Raw genomic sequence first — 18,466 nt, 5'->3', positions numbered from 1 at the left:
AATTGCCGGTCCTATGGTCCGGGCGCAAATCGAAGCAAAACGATTGTGCGCTTGGATGGTGCACGCACTTTCGTCAAGTCACTCAAATCTACAAAACCTATCTACAAAGTAACATATTACAACGCTGTGGCTGGAGCCTGGATGTGTCCTATTTGGGACGATGTCAAATTGTTTCAACCCAAATCACTGTCCTCCCGTGTGGCTTTTGTAGTGGATGGATGCCACTCGCGGAGCTTCGTCTTCGGCATCTCGGTTATAACGCACGCACGTAGTATAGTCACATGGCAGTCTACGTATTGAAAATGGACTCGTGCAAAAGGAGAAGTCTTCGATATATGTTTCCATGCCTAGGATGATAGCTTTATCGACATTAGAATCACAATGTTAGGTAATGTGGACAAAGTGTTCGAGGATGTCACGGGTAGCATCTACGGACTTCCAGGCTTCCAAGTGAAGTCCATGGATAGAAAAGGTATGTATGCGGCCAAAGTAGCGTCTGCCGCAATATAACGGCCGTCAATTTTAACGCTCTTCAAAGGAGAACCTCTTGTCCAAGGCGCACGCGGTCAACGATTTCTCGGGAAGGATGAATCAGAGGTCGACAGCGAGACTGTATTCTGGGTTGCCTCTTGCACCAAAATAGTGGTAGCTATTGCTATTCTGCAATGTGTGGAACGAGGACTGGTGACCCTAGACACCATACCCACGGATATACTACCGGAGCTGTCCAGACTACAAGTCCTCAGAGGGTGGACAGAGAAGAACGAACCCATTCTTGAAGATCCTCAGAGGCTCCCCACGGTCAGGGAGCTCCTCAGCCATCAGAGCGGTATAAGCGTCGACATTTCAGAGCCCATGCTACTAAAATGGAACGAGTACCAAGGGCGAAAGACGACTTCTCAGAGTGGAGCAATTGCAAGAACCCCAAATCTGATAAATCGCTATCCCTAACGATGATACGCAGGAAGATCTCATTTATCCAATGATGTTTTCTCCCAGGGATGGGTGGGCATACAGTACTGGGATGGATTGGGTCGGCCACCTCGTGCGTATTCAGACACTTGGAGAATAATTTGATTGCATCTTGTCCTAACAAGCCACCAGATATCGAGATTGAACGGAAATATAAGTTTGGGAGACTATTTCCAGAAATACATCTTTGGACCTCTGGGTTTACAGAATACAACGTTTGAGCCCCTCGAAGACCCTAAATTCAGAGACCGACTCACTGCTACGCACTTGAGACAGCCGGAGGGCTCGTTAAGGGTGGCTGATGTGAATGCAGGCACACAATACGCCAAGTCAGGTCATCACAACGGAGGCGGAGGCCTTTGGAGCACGGCTAGTGATCTCTGTCAGCTTCTTCGTGGGGTGTTCTTGGATGAACATCACTCGGGACTATTAACCCATGCCAGCGTCCACGAAATTTATAGGCCATGCCTGGATCACCCAGAGTACCTGGAGCAGAGAGTTGAGAAAATGAAGCACGAAAAGCCTATGCACATCAACATTCTACCACAAATTCCGACCGACGTACCCAAAAGCTTCGGTCTCGGAGTGGCCATCAACCTTGCCGATCTGGACACTGGCCTGAGTGCAGGCAGCTTTCAGTGGAGTGGATTCCCCAATTGTTACTGGGCAAGTCATGGAAAATACAACAGTCTACAGTGGAATCGGCGCTGACTATTCTTTTTTTTTAGTGGGTTGATGTAAACAAAGGCGTCGCCGGAGTTTTGGTTGCGTCGGTGCTCCCTTTTGCGGACCCAAAAACACTCGAAGCACTAGAGCGGTTTCAGAGGTTGACTTATACAGCCCTTCAACAAGGATAATGGTCCATAGCTGGTAACACTGCTATGTACTCGGTACACGGTTCAAATTACGACCTGCTATAGAGCATTGGACTCGTTGGCATTGTCGGTCTAGACTGCTCATAATTTGGCTTGTGCTTATCACCTCTGTGGCACCATTGCACCAGATTTGATTCAATCACTACCTGGTAACCATTGGTGACGGCTTTTCGGCGCTGTTGTTGTTGTTCTCGTAGTGGATGGATCGATGCACCAGCAGTCGATTTCCGCCATTCCTTGGCCTTAATATCTGCTCCTGTGGTGGTACAGGACTCGGAAGCATAGGATCTGACCGGTGTGAAAGATTGAAATCATGCGGGAGATGCCTTTGCCCTGCAGTAATAGTACAAAGGCTCCAATGAATGAAATACTTGTTATTGTTGAAGAGAATGCCATCTCAATGTACGAACGAACTATTCGCAAATAGGAACTTAACTAATACACTACTTGGCGGCTGTTGATTCCCGGAGTCTCTTGAAGTCTTCTGCCATCGAGTCGCATACTTCCTCCATAACCTTCCGTTGTGCAGCATCTGGATACTCTGGAGGGTCACGATAGAACAGCTGATTGACGCTAGCTTCACACGTGGCACCAGTTCGTCGGCTATCGATCATATCGTTGACTGCCGTCACAATGTGTGACACCGGGGTTATGATATCCTTATCCTGCCGTTCGATGATTGATCGAGGCATAATGGGTGTAGGTACCAGACCAGGTACCAATGCACATGACCTGATTCTGCTGTTTTTGTAACGCCACGCTACACTTCGAGCGAGGCCAAGGATGCCGTGCTTAGCAGCCCCATAAAGGGGTTGTACTCCAGCAGGATATAGGCCGGCACCGCTGGATGTAAGAACAAGCAGGCAATCCTTCACCGCAGGTGGGTTGCGATGGAAAGCATGTAAGGCGAGAATGGTGGTGTAACTTGCGCCATAGAGATTTATGTCGAGCACCTCTAGATTCGGAGGCTTCGTTGGGTCAATGGTTGTGTTTTCCAAATCGAAATCGTCTACCGTGTCAGACCTGCCAGCATTTCCGAAAACTGTACGAGTTCGTTTAGTAACTTGGCCTTTTTGTCCTGACATGAGGTCCTCAGGGGAGGGTAAAGACGCACCAAAGTCTACTCGGCCGTACTCTTTGATCACCGCGGCAAAGGCCTCATATTGCTGCTTCCAAGACCTCACGTCGACAAGATAGAAATCGGCGTTGATCTCTGCTGCGGCAGCTTTCCCTTGTTGCTCGTTGTAGTCGAGAATAACGACCTTCCAGCCTTTTCTACTAAGATCTACCGCAACTCCATGGCCCATTCCGGTGGCTATTCACTCTCAATGTAAGTGGCTGATCGTATCAAAGTCCCCAAAGGGTTCCTCACCTGCACCCGTAAGGATGGCTACCCTCTGCTGCTCGGTAGAGCCCATGATGGCCAATGTGATATGTATACGAGGACAATTTAGCGTCGTGGTCTCAAAACCAGTGGGAAGAGCACTTGGTCAGGAGATATGGTAGTCGTCTGACGGCTTTAATATTGAGCATGAGCATCCGAATAACCATGAGGGGGTACTGGAGAAATCCTAGGCACTGGTATGCGGTTCAATACTCCCACATGGGACTAAATCGTCCCCCGGCGATTTTGGATGCTCAGAAGCCGACTTACCGAGCGGGTTTCAAGCCATCCTTCTCCAGTGAAGTTCAGGCCGAATTCCCGCGTCAACATGCAACTGGTGACAATGTATCACTCTGTCGTCGAGATAATTATCAATCTCGTCAAGGGAGAACTGATCAGGTCGCCACATACAGCAAGATGCCTTTCGTCAGGGATACAACGGCTCATAGTGCACAACTCGAATACGACATCGAAAACCTCTACCACTCACAAATTACGCGGCCTATCAGGATCATATGTGTTGGCAGCGGTATATCAGGCATGTGCCTGGCATTCACCATCATGAAAAGGCTGAAGTCGTATGAACTCACAATCTACGAAAAGAACAAAGATGTTGGCGGGACGTAAGTCTAGTCTGAGGCTGATGCTCTAGTGGAATCAGCCATTCTGATACCGACATTCATGCCCTGAACGAATGAATTGTGACCACCCGAACTAACGCCCATCTACCACAGGTGGTTTGAGAATCGCTACCCGGGATGTGCCTGTGATATCCCAGCACATTTATATAGTAAGTGTCTCGGCGTTGCGAAAAGTGCCCGGTTTAAGATATGCCAGCTCTATCATGGGATCCAAAGTACGACTGGAGCAAGTACTACGCTGATTCTGCAGAGATACACCAATACTGTCGAAGTGAGTTACCTTCTCCTAGCAACAAGAGTTTATATCACGAAGCTGAGCACCGTGCAAGATTTCTATGAAAGGTATAATATTGACCAGTTCACAAAACTGGAGCACAAAGTCAAACGAGCTGTCTGGGATGATGCAACGGGACAGTGGCGAGTTTCTATCGAGGATCTCGCTACTGGAAACACCTTCCAGGATACAGGCGACATTCTTGTGAATGCCACAGGGTTTCTGAACAAGTGGACCTGGCCACATATTGAAGGTATCGACAAATTTCGCAGGCCAAAGGTTCATTCGGCAGCGTGGGATGACTCGATCGACTTCCACAATAAGACCATCGGCGTCATCGGCTCTGGCTCAAGCGCAATTCAGGTACTTTCTCCTTGCTGGTCGTAGGTATTCATCAGTTAACGCAGCCTAGATTGTTCCTCAAATGCAGAAAGGTAGTGTCCTCTCCGAAAGTAATCAAGAGCTACTGACTGAACGCGCAGCAGTGGCCAAAGACCTGAAAGTTTTCATGCGTTCGCCAACCTGGATCACACCCGCCATCGGCGGCCAAACATCTTCCCAGTTCCAGGGCGACGACAACCCCGGTCACCAGCAATTCACCTTTACCGAAGAACAAAAGGAAAGATTCCGGTCCGATCCCGAATACCATCTACAATTTAGAAGGAAGATCGAGGCCGAAGTCAACTGGATGGCAGATGTGTTTAAGATGGGCAGTAAAATGCAGCAAGACGTGCAAAAGATGATGACACAGCAGATGAAGGCCCGCATTGGACCTGGCCATGACGAACTTGGCGCAAAGTTGATTCCGCAATGGCCCCCGGGGTGTAGACGTCTTACTCCCGGAGACAGATACTTAGAGTCGTTAGTGGAGTCGAACGTCGAGCCAGTCTTTGGAGACATTCTCAGGCTTGATGATACGGCAGTCGTGATGATGGATGGCACGAGACACGAGGTTGATGTCTTGGTGAGTAATATCCTCTCCTTTAGGGCGCGTAATAACTCGTTATCCCCCTGGCTAACCCGAAACAGGTGTGTGCGACAGGATTTGATGTCTCCTTTGTTACGTCGTTTGAAATATTGGGCCGAGACGGACTCAATATCAAGGAAGCCTGGAAAGACATTCCGGACGCTTATCTTGGCCTTGCGGCCCCGAACTTTCCCAACTACTTCATTATTTGTGGACCTCAAGGCCCTCTCGGAAATGGATCCATCTTACCTGCTGTGTGTCTGACCGTAACTGTTATGGTCGAAGTTCACCAGCTGACCTCTGTGTGTAGATTGAGGTAATTTGCGACTATATCAGTACGGTTGCGCTGAAGATGCAGGCTGAGAGGATCAAGTCACTTGAGCCAAAGCGAATCGCCACAGATCAGTTCCAAGAACACATGCACAAGTTCCATAAGAAGTCTGTTTGGGGCCAACCCTGCAGGTACGTGAACGCGGTCTGAGTCCCTCTCGCACAAGTAACTGACAGGGGCAACCGAACAGGTCTTGGTACAAGAATGGCAAAATAGATGGAGCGCCACAGCTGTGGTGCGGTACGGCCTTATCATACATCAAAACTATTCGAAACCCACGATTCGAAGACTTTGATATAGAATATGAAAGCACCAATCGTTGGGCGTTTCTGGGAAACGGTAAGATCCAGGCACACAACGGTCTCAGCGATGGAACGCCCGATATTCAAGGACTGGCTCCGTATATTAGGAACGCCGACACCCCTTGGGAGATTTAACCATGTCCTACGCAAATGTCACAGGTGGAATGGGAGAAGATTGAGAGACGCTTGGTTCCCCAAGAGGCTAAAGGGCAAGCTCTTCGTAAGATAGTCAATGTAACTTTTGCCCTCACGGATAAGACTCTGAGTTGCTGATTCGACGTGTCACTCTGGCATTATACAGGTCTCTATCAGCCTCACGTGAACACGAAATTGGGCCGGTATGCCGACAGAGTAGCGGCATCCCGGGCTTGCCCAATGCGATGACAGTGACTTGAATACCTTTGAGCAGTGCTCTGCTCCTCTCAGTGCAGAGGTTAGATAGCGAGGGACATGATGGACCTCGATTACCCGAATCCTGATCAGCCGTACACTTGTATGCGTTGTGAGGCCACTGTCCCAGCGGTTTCGCAACCTGATCGTGATCCCCTCTGTCCGTTCTCCGATCCACTCAATTATCCTAGCGAGAAAAAAATCCGAATCCCACCTACCAGGTACCTTTCCCATGAACAATGGTGCGAAGATCCCAAACTCATGCATGGCAGCCTCACGGCCGGGCACCTCCACCGTGGACAAGCCAAACAAGCCCAGCCATTCCTTCCCCAGGCGATCGATCATCCCAGCGCACTTAAAATTGCTTTTCCGAAATGGGAGAATGCCACAAGTTGGTAGCTTCGACTGACGAGGCAATATTTTCTCGATTTCCATCCTCAACTCCCGTTCCTGACAGGGGTGACTGATGCGACCGTTTTCAACTCACAAATCGACCAGCTTCAACCGGGACACCGAGCTCGTGATTTGGCTATTGCTTTTGTTAGTTTTGGTGTAAATTTCAGTCTAAATCCATAGATCCTGTGCTCAATTATGACCAGTATCTTCGCGAGGATCAACTGCCACTCATGCCTTTCGGTTCCATTCACGAAGGGCAAGAGGAGATATTTAACGCTATTGATGCACCGAGTGACAAACTACGCCCCACTGTAACGTCGTTAAAGTAAATGTAATATCCGCAATAAATTACCCAAACGCTGCGTGTCAGCCTCCGCCTGCCCAAGACCCTCGATGTGGATCTTGAAAAGGAATACGGATATCGGCAGCGGGAGGTAGCTAGCACCGAGATAAATAAGTTAGTCTGGGAGTTTTACAGCGAGTGATAGAGGCTCTGTCTTGTCTCTTACATGGTCAGTGGAATCGACTCTTTGTTTGGATGACATAGGAGTGTTTGAGTCTTCTTAGCTGTGCCTGGGTACTGGAGTGATTGATACGAGAGATCCACACAGCTCGCTTACTGGCAATGTTCGAGCGCGCATTCGAAAGCGCTGGCCGAAATATGCCTCCTTCTGAGCTATTGGGGCCCATATAGCTGGGAGCATGAAGTCAACGAGTACTGGGCCGATCGTGCGTTAGGGCATGCCCTCGCAGCCATCGAGTCTCAAGCCGAAGAAGACGGATATACAAAAACGATGTATCGACTAGTAAGACAGTGTTGTCTCATCCGCCGGCGCATGCTTTCCGTGTATACAGAATCCACCTCGTCCATTCTGTATATCCCTGGGCCCTCTGACAGCATCGGCTTGCCCAATCTATCGGAAGCGACTGAGTTTCCGGACTACATTAGACCAGAGAGCGGCATCCTGACACGCTCAGCGTTTGTCATGACCTGTAGGCTTACAGAAATCATGGCTCGGATACTTACCATGCGTGACCAGAAGCTGGCGCCGTTCAGCTATGTTACTGTTATTGACATCCGAGACGCCATTCACAAATGGGACCATGACTTTGCCATACTCTTGGAGTCTGCCGATGCTATCTTGGAGCCGCATATGAGTCTTGTTTTCAACGCGCTCCGTCTGCTTCGGAAGTAAGTCTATGTCATGTCGATGAAGTCTTTACTGACATTGCTTGAAGTACTCTGGTCATTCAGTTGTATCAGCTCGATTGGCGCCATAATTTGTCGTGGGGCTGGCTGGGAAGCGGCCGGGAGCTCGTGGCGATATTAGAGACCGAAGAAGCGGCTCGGAACATCGCAGATCTCGCTCAAACACTCCTATGTCATCTAAATAAAGAGTCGATTCTACTGACCATGTAAGAGACAAGATAGAGCCTCTATCACTCGCTGTAAAACTCCCAGACTAACTTATTTATCTCGGTGCTAGCTACCTCCCGCTGCCGATATCCGTATTCCTGTCCAAGATCCACATCGAGGGTCTTGGGCAGGCGGAGGCTGACACGCAGCGTTTGGGTAATTTATTGCGGATATTACATTTACTTTAACGACGTTACAGTGGGGCGTAGTTTGTCACTCGGTGCATTAATGCCATGATGACTTCCTTTCCCCTTCAGCTAGATGGTACCTTTAAGACGCACCAGCACCCAAGCCTAATATCACTGTCCGTGCGCCAGAGCAACAAGCACAGGCCGGAATCCTCCTGCGGATCAGAAGAGGGGGTTTCCTTACCAGGCGGCGACATGTGCCAATTCCTTCTAGACAGGAACGAAGCCGTGACCATGAGAGGCGCAAATGTCTACCATTTACTGGGCGGGTCGGTTTGTGCAGAAATGCTACCGAAGCCGATCTGTCGCTCTAGTTGGGGACTGTACATAGATTTATAGGGACCGTTTCTTTAGTATTCGTTTACATGATCCAATCGCTACCAAGGTATAGACTTAGTTAACGGTAGTTTCGTGCTCAATTGAGTGAGTCGTCCAGAGGTGTCAAACCTAGTATCTTTGAACACATGTAAAAACGGAAGCAAGCAGCTGTGGTTCGGTGCATAGCCCGGTATGGATGAGCGTGAATACAACCATTTTAAGTGTTGTTTCTAGCACTCACTAGTAGCTCTGTCGCTAGTGGTTATTACACCGCACATTTTCAAAGACTACAGATGAGCTCAATTACCCACTCTTAGGGGTGATATTTCCACGCTATTCCCAAGAAAACTTGGCAGTCACGGCCGTCACGGCTGTAAGTGAAAGGCCAGAGACGGAATAAGCTTGATTACTTGTCTGCCACCGCGGTCAAGCCTCCGTCCACTTTGATATCGGCACAGTTGATGAAGCTGCTTTCCCCACTCAGCAAGAAGCTGACGACGTTGGCCTGCTCTTCGCATGAGCTCGGTCGGTGGAGGGGACAGCGGTTGCTCCAGCCTGAAGCCTGCTCAGCAAACCGAGGGTCGTTCTCAAAGGTTTTTGACCAGCTGAAGAACTCGGGGGTGTGAACGGTCCCCGGAGAGATCGAGTTGCAACGTATTCCAAACTTCCCATAGAACAAACCGCCGGTCTTGGTTATGCCGATGACGGCATGTTTTGCAGCCGTATATGAGGGCATACCGATGGCCACATGACCACAGATTGAGGCGATGTTGACGATTGCACCTCGTTGTTCAACAGCTCCAAACGCTACTGACGACCCGTGGGCTATGCGAAGAGGTTGCTTCCGCATCGCTGCCGCCTCGTACTTCTGGCACAGCCAGACACCTCGCTGGTCTAATTCGTAGAGCCGATCGAAATCCGCGCCTGTCATGTGGTCTTCATGGTCTTCCAGAAGCTCGCCGGTGCCGGCATTGTTGGCCGCCCAATCCAGGCGACCCCACCGCTGTATTGCCGCGTCCACCATGCCTTTGATGTCGTCTTCTTTGGTCATATCGGCATGATGGTACACGACCTCGACTTTGAACTCTTCTGCCAGTGTGCGCGCCATTTCTCTCCCGAGCTCATCGCGGATGTCGGCGATCAGGACATTGATTCCGCGCAAGGCCAGCCTTCGTACAATCGCTAGACCAATACCTCGAGCGCCTCCAGTTACAATCGCACACTCTTTGTCCGTTGCCATGATGCGCTGATGCACGTTTTATTGTTTGTAAATACGATGACCCTCATGCGCTGCAGATATCTAACGCACCCTGCCACCAATGCGAACCAACTTGAACCAACTTGGGCGGATGCTCGGCAATTCGGGCAAAACATCAACATAACCATTTCGTCCGATATGGTTCCAGTAGCTATTCACACTAATTCCGGAGGCCGTGAATCCAGCTTACCCAGACATTGCCGCCTACATGGTGAACAGCTGCACATCCCAGTATCAACATCTTGCTGCAATACCGGAGCCGCCATGGCTCAGCACAGTGAATGCTATACTAATCACTTGTCCTTGGACACGCAGACCCACATCATCCAGAAAGGACAGCCAACGTCCCATGATTGGCAGGTGATATCGACCAATTCCGCCCTCCTGGTATTCTCCATCAACCCAACTAGCAAGGAGCTATTCCCAGCCGTAATGGTGTCTTATGTAGCGATAGCGTATGCTACACTAGATCCGGTGTGAGATTAGGCTGTTGCATTCGCTGATGCTCTTCTTCAGAACGGACAAATCCTTTCCAGCCCATACTCGTCCACGCTCAACAACAATAATAAAGACCTTCGCTTTAGCAAGGCTCAAGAATGTCCTTGTCGTTCTGTATGGGTTTCATTTGATGCATATCATACTAGAATCTGACGCAGTACATGAGCATCGATAAGTGCGATTCCAAATATCCTCTAGAGATCTTGGAACAAGAGCTTATTATGAATGCCCTAATTACTAGGAAGCCAACCCCGTGCATTCATCGTTTCTAGCATGGGCCCCTTGAACGGAGCGCCGAGGCTCGATTGAGTCTCCGCATCGCTTTCTGGGTCACATGTACGCGACCGGAGCCTGGATACAGTTCACTATGAGTTCCGCGGTCCAGATGCGCTAGGTGTCGGCATTGCTTTGCTCCTTTGGGAATTCAGATAGCCGAGGGCATCTTCGTCCCGAGACCCTTCGTAATGGCCACCCGCAGCGATACACTCTTTAACCCACACCTTTTGGATGACTTGGATTCGCTCTATGGTCATTTCGTTGCACAGTTTGAGCAAGTTGGATGGATTGAATGGCTTGTGCAGGTCTTCCGTTCGCCGCTGGCGCATCTCTAGGCCTCGTCCTCGCGATTCCCCTCAGAAAGTCCGTTCCAGAAGCCACTCCTCGCGCACCACGTCGGCGTCACGGATCCTTCTGCCATGCAACATCTAAGGAGGATCGAAGGGCTTGCGATCCTGACCTTGAAGAACTACACCCGCTTCTCCGTTCGCAATTGGGAGCAAACCATCAAAGCGACTACGGATCGTCCAACATTCATAGCAGCCTATGTGAACCGAAGATGGTGTCGGCCAGCCCATACGGGAGACGAGTCGCAAGGGTCAAGGGCTGGCATTATCTGAGACAGAAAGTCCAAGCCACAAGACTGTGAAGAAGTAGTCAGGAGGTCGATCTGAATATTGATATTGCCTCTTACCGAAGTATCAGTGGTAAGAAGAGGGCAAGAAGGACAAGCTTCTCCTACCAGGAGCCAAGGCCGGCAAATATGAAAGGGCAGACCCACACTATCAAGATTGCCTGCCAAGTTGCTTATAGCTGTTAAATTTGTTTCATTTGAAGGTCTACCCCTAGGTGGAATTTATCTTGTACTTCGACGAGAGCAATTCACCCCGTGAGGCTCAGAGTGGAAGTCCTAGTTTCGCGAGATTTTCTAGTCTAGGGTCAAATCCACAGCCCAAGCCACCAAGTAGCTCCTAACATATCATAGTCAGAAGCATGTATGTAGCCTGGCAGCCTCGCCTCAGCGAAGCTGCATCCACTCGAAATGTGTTTGATTGGCTGTATTCAAGTGGGTCCCCAGGCAGACGAGGCACGCTAGCCGGATTAGGTATGCATTTCTCCATTTTTCCGGTGGAATTGGCTGCTTGTTTGTACCCGAGAGGCCCCCGCATTCCCCCACGGTGGCGTAAAACTGGAAGTAACCCGAGGATAACTCGAACTATCGACATTGTAATGTCCCTCTCTTGAAAAAGAGGTCTAAAGCTTGATAGCTTTCCGAGCTTGGGACTTCGAATGCCAACCTGACCGTCATGCATCCAGGAGAATCACCACCCACGACCTCATCACCGTTGTCGACTTCGGATCAACAGAGAACTGGCTCACACAGGCCGGCGACAGAGGCGACCGGGGTACGATCGCGCTCGAACAAAGCAGTTATTCACCGTCGAGCGACCCAGGCATGCCTTCGCTGCCGCTCGCGCAAGGTCAGATGTGATGTTACCCACAAGGCAGGCTATTGCACCAACTGTCTGCTGGATGGGGCAGAATGCCGAGTCATCAAGTGCAGGCGGCGCGGCCACAGAACCAGCGACCGCCATGCCCTGCATGCTTCACTGGCTCCTGGATCAAATCATCGACATGCGAAGATCGGAGAAGGAGTATTCATGATCGAACGCCTCCCCGATACACCTGAAGAGGTACGGCACTCGGCCAACGATTGGGAAGAACGAGACAGTGTTCAACCAGATCCAGCTCTCAACAGCTTGCAACAGCCTATAGTGGGTCAAGGGGATGCTGCACCCAAGGCTCCCGTGTCTCACGGCTTTCTACTGTCTTTGACAGAGCAGCCGGACCTTCCGATCACGAATGACACTGCTGGTCAAGATGAAAGCACGGTCGACAGAGACGATGGTCTGATTTCAGCTCCGTCTACGCCACCGCCCCTCCATCAGGGCGGTTCAGGCTGGCACACAGCCTTGCCGGACTTTATAGAGGCATTCCCTGTGCGCACTCCCAACGACCTGGAATTCTTGCGGCAGAAGTCGGTATTTGTCTTGCCACCACCGCAGCTTCAACGCGTGATCATGGACAGGTTCGCCGAGTTTGTGCATCCGCTTCTGCCCGTCATAGATCTCCCGGCGTTTCGAGGCGCAGTACTAGGCGAGAAGCCCGGACAGAGAGTGTCGTTGCTCCTTTTCCATGCCGTCATGTTCGCTGGCGTGGGAGCCGTTGAGAATGAGATTATTCTCCGGCAAGCGTACATGAGCAAGACCACGGCCAGACAGACGTTCTATGAAAAGGCAAAGGTGAGACCACCGAACATGCCACCTTGTCGCAGAATCTGACATGTGGACCAGATACTCTTCGAGTTGGAGACGGAGAAGGATCGCATCACCATCTGTCAAGCATCGCTCTTTCTCATCGGATGGGCCAGCAGGAGTAACCTGAAGGACGCCACATATTGGCTCGGAACTGCTATTTCTCAGGCCCATATTCTGAAATTACATCGAGCAGAGCATGTCAGTCCATTGAAACCATCCAAGCCACAGCGGAAGCGGAATCTTCGCCGGATACTGTGGTGGAGTATTCTCATGAAAGAATGCGACCTGTGCATGTCCATAGGCCAGCCACCACGCGTGTGGCCATTCGGTACACCCATGTTGACCATGAGCGATTTTGGTTTGGAGGACACAGGAGCCCTCGGGGTTGAAAGCGTGGTTCCTCAATCCCATCAATCCCAACAAAGACTCGAAGCGCTTTCCCCAGCGCTCGCGACAGTCTGTATCTTGAAGGCGAAGCTATGCTGGCATATCTATCGGATCATGCGCAACATCCACGAGGATCTTTCTCCTTGGGATGGTCAGCAATGCGCCAACCCCTTGCCATTTTTGAGACAGTACATGGTCCAAGAACTCTACCGCTGGCGGTCAGACATTCCCATCGAGCTCAACAGCAAGAATCTGCTTCAAGACAGTATGGGCAGCACTCCCCGCAGTGTCACATGGGCCGTGTGTGCGGTGGAGCTGATATACTGCGCTGCACATTTTCTTGTTCATCGGGACGGTATGCTGGTGGATGATATCTCAGAGCACATTAGCCCCGACTCCGTCACTGACCGCTGTCCACCCACCGACTACAGCCGGTGCTTTCTGCGACAGGCGGCAAACGAAACAGCTGAGATCCTGGAAGGTGTCATTGACTGCGGACTGGCGATGTTCCTACCTCCCTCTGCCCTGATCAATATCTGCCTAGCCGCCTCAACCTTCTTCCGCGATGCCAACAGTAGCGACGCAAGCACGCGCAAGACCAACCTCCACAAGTTGGATATGTGCATCAAAGTCTCCAACATGCTTGCCGACATGGCTCCGAGCATGCGTGAGGTTGTAACCAAAATGCAGGACGCGAGATCCGGGTTTCAAACTCGACCATCTCGCTCAGGGCCGGCATTGAACTCCGGCTATGCACAGCCTTCTACTTTGACACTGACAAGCGCTCACTTGGAGGACAGGTGTGGGATAGACCATCAATCGTTATCAGGGAGCACAATGGAGATCAACAATACTGGGGTAGAGGATCGCAATGCTTCCAGTGGCTACCCAGCCCCAGTTTCATACGAATGGAATTTGGAAGAAGATTTTGGTTTTGCGGGACATGCTTTAATAGATTTTGATCTCAACGGCTACACATGGGCATAGATTTTGCTGCTGTTGGCATTATCGAACTGACACCTGGATGGGATGAGGGACTAATTTCGAGCGGCCAAGATGGACATGAACATAATAACATATACATTGTTCTTCCACGGCGTCTCTCCTGTCAGACTGAGCACTAATATAAACTGGGAAGCATTTCCTTGGCCAACGTACCGAGCCTCGAGTCCAAATCGTCCAAATTCGTGTCTCGGTAGATCCGAAACCCTCCAGAATAGATCCAATTCGGCCCGAGGTCGAAGCTGGCTGTTTTGGTATCACCAGGGGATCGACTTGTCTCCCCCCGGAAAGCGGGGAATACAAGAATGAGGAATCCCATATGGGTAGAGGGGAAATCTCCCTGGATTTTGGAGGCTCACCGGGACAAAGAAAGGAATCGCCACAAGTGAACAGGTGACAAGACTGTGAGGTCGACCACGGACGATGACGGACCTCAATATCACGGACGCCGATATAGGTGAGTAAATACCCTTTCTTCACTTCGCCGTGAGGGGGGATCAGTCTATTGTCGATCCAGTGCTATCATGTCCACACAGCTAACACGAGATGTCGAAACAAAACAAAAGGCGACAAGCTTCGCGGGAAGACGGCCGTTGTCACGGGTGGCTCTTCGGGGATCGGACTCAGCATCGTCCAGAAACTGGTCGCGTCGGGTGTCAAGGTCTTGGTCGGGGATGTGCAACCTCTGAGAGAAGCCGTGGCGGGCGTGGGATTCATGCAGACCGACACGAGCCGGTGGGAGGACCTGATGGCGCTGTTCAAGCGCGCGGTCAGCGACTGGGGCCGGATCGACATTGTGATCCCCAACGCCGGGATCGGCGACAAGGGCGACTTCTTCGACACGGTCGACGAGCACGGCGACCCGGTCAAGCCGCGCTTCGAGTGCCTGCACGTCACGCTCATCGGGCAGATGTACACGGTCAAGCTGGCGATGCACTACATGCGGCGGCAGCAGCCGCAGGGGGGCGTGATCGTGTCGACCGTGTCGCGGGCCGGGTACGTCGCCGAGAGCATACCCGTGTATGGGGCGGCCAAGCATGGAATGGTCGGGCTCATGCGGGCGCTGCGCCCGCTAACGGCGACGTGGAACATCCGCATCAATAGCATCGCGCCGGGCATCACCGACACGCCCGCCCTGCGGACCCTGCCGGACCTGGTGCCCAAGCTGTGGAACAGCGGCGTCATCCCCATGAACACCAGCGACGAGTGTGCCCTGGCGGCGGTATATCTGTGCGCCAACGACGACTACAACGGCAGCACCATCTTCATCAATGGCGGCAAGTACCGCGAGGTCGAGAGCGGGTACCAGCGCCATCTGAAGGACATCATGGGCAATGATCCGCGCTTGAGCATGACGCCGGAAGAGAAGAAGATTCTAGGTGAGTTTTTTTGCAATTCTATCGCGTTTCGCTGAGTATGCCCGGGAGCCGTGTGTGTGTGAGTGTTGCTGACGCTCGAGGGCAAAAAGAGGACATCTTTACACCGAGTAGTAAGTATTGAGCCCGAAGCCACAGACAGGAGAAGCAGAGAAATACCGAAAAGGCACCCGACCTTACATTTTGAGTCTCCCAAAAGTTCTAGTCAGGCTGTGGGTGGCTATAATATGGTTTGGGGGTACTATATCGTTTCGGACGGAATCCTGACCAAAAAGGCCTCTGATCGGTTGCCGAGGGTGTCTACTCTTCTGTGTTAAAAAGATGTCGAACATGAATCCGGAGTCTCGAAATGTGTGACGTTTCTGCCTTGAGAGTTATTGCCCTATCTACCTAGCGAGGCTATGCGTATCGAACTATTACTTGTTCGTGACCAATGTATGCAGGTGGGAAAGTAACCAGGCTAGCCGGATTTGGTCACTCCAGCATTTATCACCAACTGCTCCACACTCAACTAGGCGTTTATGTTTTTCAATAGACAAGACGAGAAACTCCACCACCAGGCTCGACTTGGGATATGTGGAGAATAACGGCAGGATGTAAACCGACGGCAGATACTCTGTTACTCGTAAATTGGGAAACCGGGTAAACCTTGAATCCTCTGGGTTCACATAAACCTCGGGCACACTGGGTTGTTGTATTGCTTTTAGTAACTCCGTAATATGTTGCCCATGAGATAGATGCATTGTGACAACAGCACTGAGAGAATTGAGACTGAGTCTCATCAGACAGTTACATTATGTCCGCACTGGCTGTGTCCATACCTCGTATAGAACGAGATTGGGGGGTTTTCCAACATGCTATGTTGAGATATTTCAGTCAGCCAACAGATCGATATATACCCCTCGTCCTCGTATCGGAGATCTCCCCGTTTTCCTTCGTAAAAATGCTTGAGTTGATCGACAACCAAGTCGACCTGGGGTTGAGCAGGCCATGGCAGACCAATGACTTTGTGTGGGGCAAGTCGACATCATACCAGGCTCGGATTGCGTGATCGCGGGTTCTGGATACCTTCTTGCAACTACATACAAGTACATCATGGAGAGGAATAACGGTGACAATAATATCACGCTCGCCGAATCTGGGGTGGTGAAATATATGTTCATGAGAGAAAAGTTCCGTGCGAGGGACTCGAAACTTTTAAAGCCGCGAAACCATGCCTTCCGCCGTAATCGCCAACGACCCGGCGCCGGCGCCACCGCTCCGGAAATGGCAGCGCCCTGCCAAGACCGCGTTCCAGCTGCCCTGGGCGGATATCCAAGTCATTGACCTGTCAAGGTACGATGAGCCGGGCGAGAAGCAACGGCTCGCGGAACAGTTGAGGAAGGCTGTAAGTTTGGACTCCTGGTTTTCCGACGACTCTTAACCGTGTGTGATGTATAATGTATGTAGGTGCACGAGACGGGCTTCTTCAGCGTGACGGGCACAGGACTCAGCGAGGAAGAGGTCCAACGACAATATAACATTGGACAGGCTTTTTTCGATCTTCCCGCTGAAGAAAAGGACAAACCCGAATACAAGTGTGATTTCTCCGTGGGGAACTATTTCGGGTACCGTGCTGTAAGGTGAACAGTCCATCCATCCACATTGACTAGAGCTAAACGACGCCTTCAGCCATATGAGAAGAAGATCATGTCCACCGAGGTCAAAGACATTGTCGAGTCGTTCAACCTGGCGAAATTCATCCCCCAGTACGCCAACGAAGCGCGGCATCCGTTCTTCGACACGTACAGAACGGAGATTGAGGACTTTTCTCGTGTGAGCCAGGTCTAAAGAACCCGCAGTGGATGTAAAGACTTCTGACACGTCTCGCCCTTAGAAAGCATTGAGCATCGCCAGCAAGATCTTCACTCTCTTCTCCATCATTCTTGAATTGCCCGAAGACTATTTCTCGTCCAAGCACGAATACGATTCACCCAGCGAAGACCACCTGAGGTACATGACCTACCATCCCCGGTCCGTCGAGGAAGACGCCCTGGTCGAGAACACGTGGAGTCGCGCTCACACGGACTTTGGGTCCCTGACGCTGCTCTGGAGTCAGAACGTCGCGGGCTTGCAGATCAAGACGCAGTCTGGGGAGTGGAAGTACGTGCCGCCGGTGGACAACGGCATCATCTGTAACGTGGGCGACACACTCGACTTCTGGTCTGCCGGGTACTTCAAGTCCACCACGCACAGAGTGATTCGACCCCCGCCCGACCAGACGCACGTTGACCGGTTGGGCCTGTTCTACTTTGTCAGGCCTGGGGACAATGTCGACATCAAGCCCGTCGCGTCGCCTTTGCTAAAGCGAATGGGTTTAGTAAGGGAGGACCAGGAGGACGCCGCGCCGATTACGGGTCTGCAATATGTCAGAGAAAGGGTCAAGAATTATCACAACCACACGGACTATGCCGACATGCGCGGGAAGAAGTTTAAGATTGGAAACCTAGAAATCGAGGATGAGGCGGCTTAGAGCTGGGACTTGTAAATGATGGGCCTGTTCGATTTACCACAGCCGTGTAGTATTGTTATCACACCGCTCGGTACAAGGTGGATGGATAGGGCCCAAATGCCACAGTGCGCTGGTCCAACACTTTCGAGAACACTTTCGAGACCATTTGCGCAATGCGGCGGCTAAGGGAAAATTGGGTGCGTTGCGTTCCAAGGAGATGAGAGTCCATGAGACAAGTCAAAGTCAAGCATAGCTATAGCACCAGCAGACCGAGAGATCCAACAGCGTACAGCTTGCCCTGAATATGTCTAAAGTATTTTCTGGGGGTGGTCTGTTCTCTAGTGTTGGGAGCTCTTGACTGTACTCGGTACAATCTCGCCAAGTCTTTCATTCTTGTCACTTCGC

The 18,466-nt window shown here is 51.2% G+C and overlaps 7 protein-coding genes across 7 annotated transcripts; 5 read left to right on the top strand and 2 right to left on the bottom strand.

Annotated features, from left to right (window-relative positions):
* Positions 1 to 381: 381 nt before the first annotated feature.
* Positions 382 to 1,683, top strand: AYO21_06893 (hypothetical protein; the record flags this gene model as incomplete). Its single annotated transcript, XM_022656852.1, has 3 exons — positions 382 to 472; positions 539 to 875; positions 1,131 to 1,683. The coding sequence occupies 3 exons, from the start codon at positions 382 to 384 to the stop codon at positions 1,681 to 1,683; spliced, it is 981 nt and encodes a 326-aa protein (XP_022510814.1).
* Positions 1,684 to 2,290: 607 nt separating this feature from the next.
* Positions 2,291 to 3,265, bottom strand: AYO21_06892 (hypothetical protein; the record flags this gene model as incomplete). Its single annotated transcript, XM_022656851.1, has 3 exons — positions 2,291 to 2,889; positions 2,962 to 3,162; positions 3,220 to 3,265. The coding sequence occupies 3 exons, from the start codon at positions 3,263 to 3,265 to the stop codon at positions 2,291 to 2,293; spliced, it is 846 nt and encodes a 281-aa protein (XP_022510813.1).
* Positions 3,266 to 3,648: 383 nt separating this feature from the next.
* AYO21_06891 (hypothetical protein) lies at positions 3,649 to 7,952 on the top strand (the record flags this gene model as incomplete). The annotated part of the gene is made up of 7 exons (XM_022656850.1): positions 3,649 to 3,854; positions 4,125 to 4,509; positions 4,559 to 5,110; positions 5,176 to 5,367; positions 5,424 to 5,575; positions 7,167 to 7,724; positions 7,772 to 7,952. The coding sequence occupies 7 exons, from the start codon at positions 3,649 to 3,651 to the stop codon at positions 7,950 to 7,952; spliced, it is 2,226 nt and encodes a 741-aa protein (XP_022510812.1).
* A 909-nt stretch (positions 7,953 to 8,861) lies between these two features.
* Positions 8,862 to 9,695, bottom strand: AYO21_06890 (hypothetical protein; the record flags this gene model as incomplete). The annotated part of the gene is made up of 1 exon (XM_022656849.1): positions 8,862 to 9,695. One exon carries the CDS (start codon positions 9,693 to 9,695, stop codon positions 8,862 to 8,864), a length of 834 nt encoding a protein of 277 aa, XP_022510811.1.
* Positions 9,696 to 10,675: 980 nt separating this feature from the next.
* Positions 10,676 to 14,179, top strand: AYO21_06889 (hypothetical protein; the record flags this gene model as incomplete). The annotated part of the gene is made up of 5 exons (XM_022656848.1): positions 10,676 to 10,765; positions 10,823 to 11,085; positions 11,805 to 11,968; positions 12,030 to 12,790; positions 12,842 to 14,179. 5 exons carry the CDS (start codon positions 10,676 to 10,678, stop codon positions 14,177 to 14,179), a joined length of 2,616 nt encoding a protein of 871 aa, XP_022510810.1.
* Positions 14,180 to 14,617: 438 nt separating this feature from the next.
* AYO21_06888 (hypothetical protein) lies at positions 14,618 to 15,608 on the top strand (the record flags this gene model as incomplete). The annotated part of the gene is made up of 2 exons (XM_022656847.1): positions 14,618 to 14,651; positions 14,761 to 15,608. The coding sequence occupies 2 exons, from the start codon at positions 14,618 to 14,620 to the stop codon at positions 15,606 to 15,608; spliced, it is 882 nt and encodes a 293-aa protein (XP_022510809.1).
* Positions 15,609 to 16,783: 1,175 nt separating this feature from the next.
* On the top strand, positions 16,784 to 18,082 carry AYO21_06887 (hypothetical protein; the record flags this gene model as incomplete). The annotated part of the gene is made up of 4 exons (XM_022656846.1): positions 16,784 to 16,957; positions 17,020 to 17,187; positions 17,242 to 17,385; positions 17,447 to 18,082. 4 exons carry the CDS (start codon positions 16,784 to 16,786, stop codon positions 18,080 to 18,082), a joined length of 1,122 nt encoding a protein of 373 aa, XP_022510808.1.
* Between the last annotated feature and the right edge of the window lie 384 nt (positions 18,083 to 18,466).

This window comes from Fonsecaea monophora, assembly GCF_001642475.1.
Source record: "Fonsecaea monophora strain CBS 269.37 chromosome Unknown Scaff50, whole genome shotgun sequence".
Lineage (NCBI taxonomy): Eukaryota > Fungi > Ascomycota > Eurotiomycetes > Chaetothyriales > Herpotrichiellaceae > Fonsecaea > Fonsecaea monophora.
Note: the sequence above shows the minus strand (reverse complement) of the source record. Positions and strands in the feature narration are given on the sequence as shown.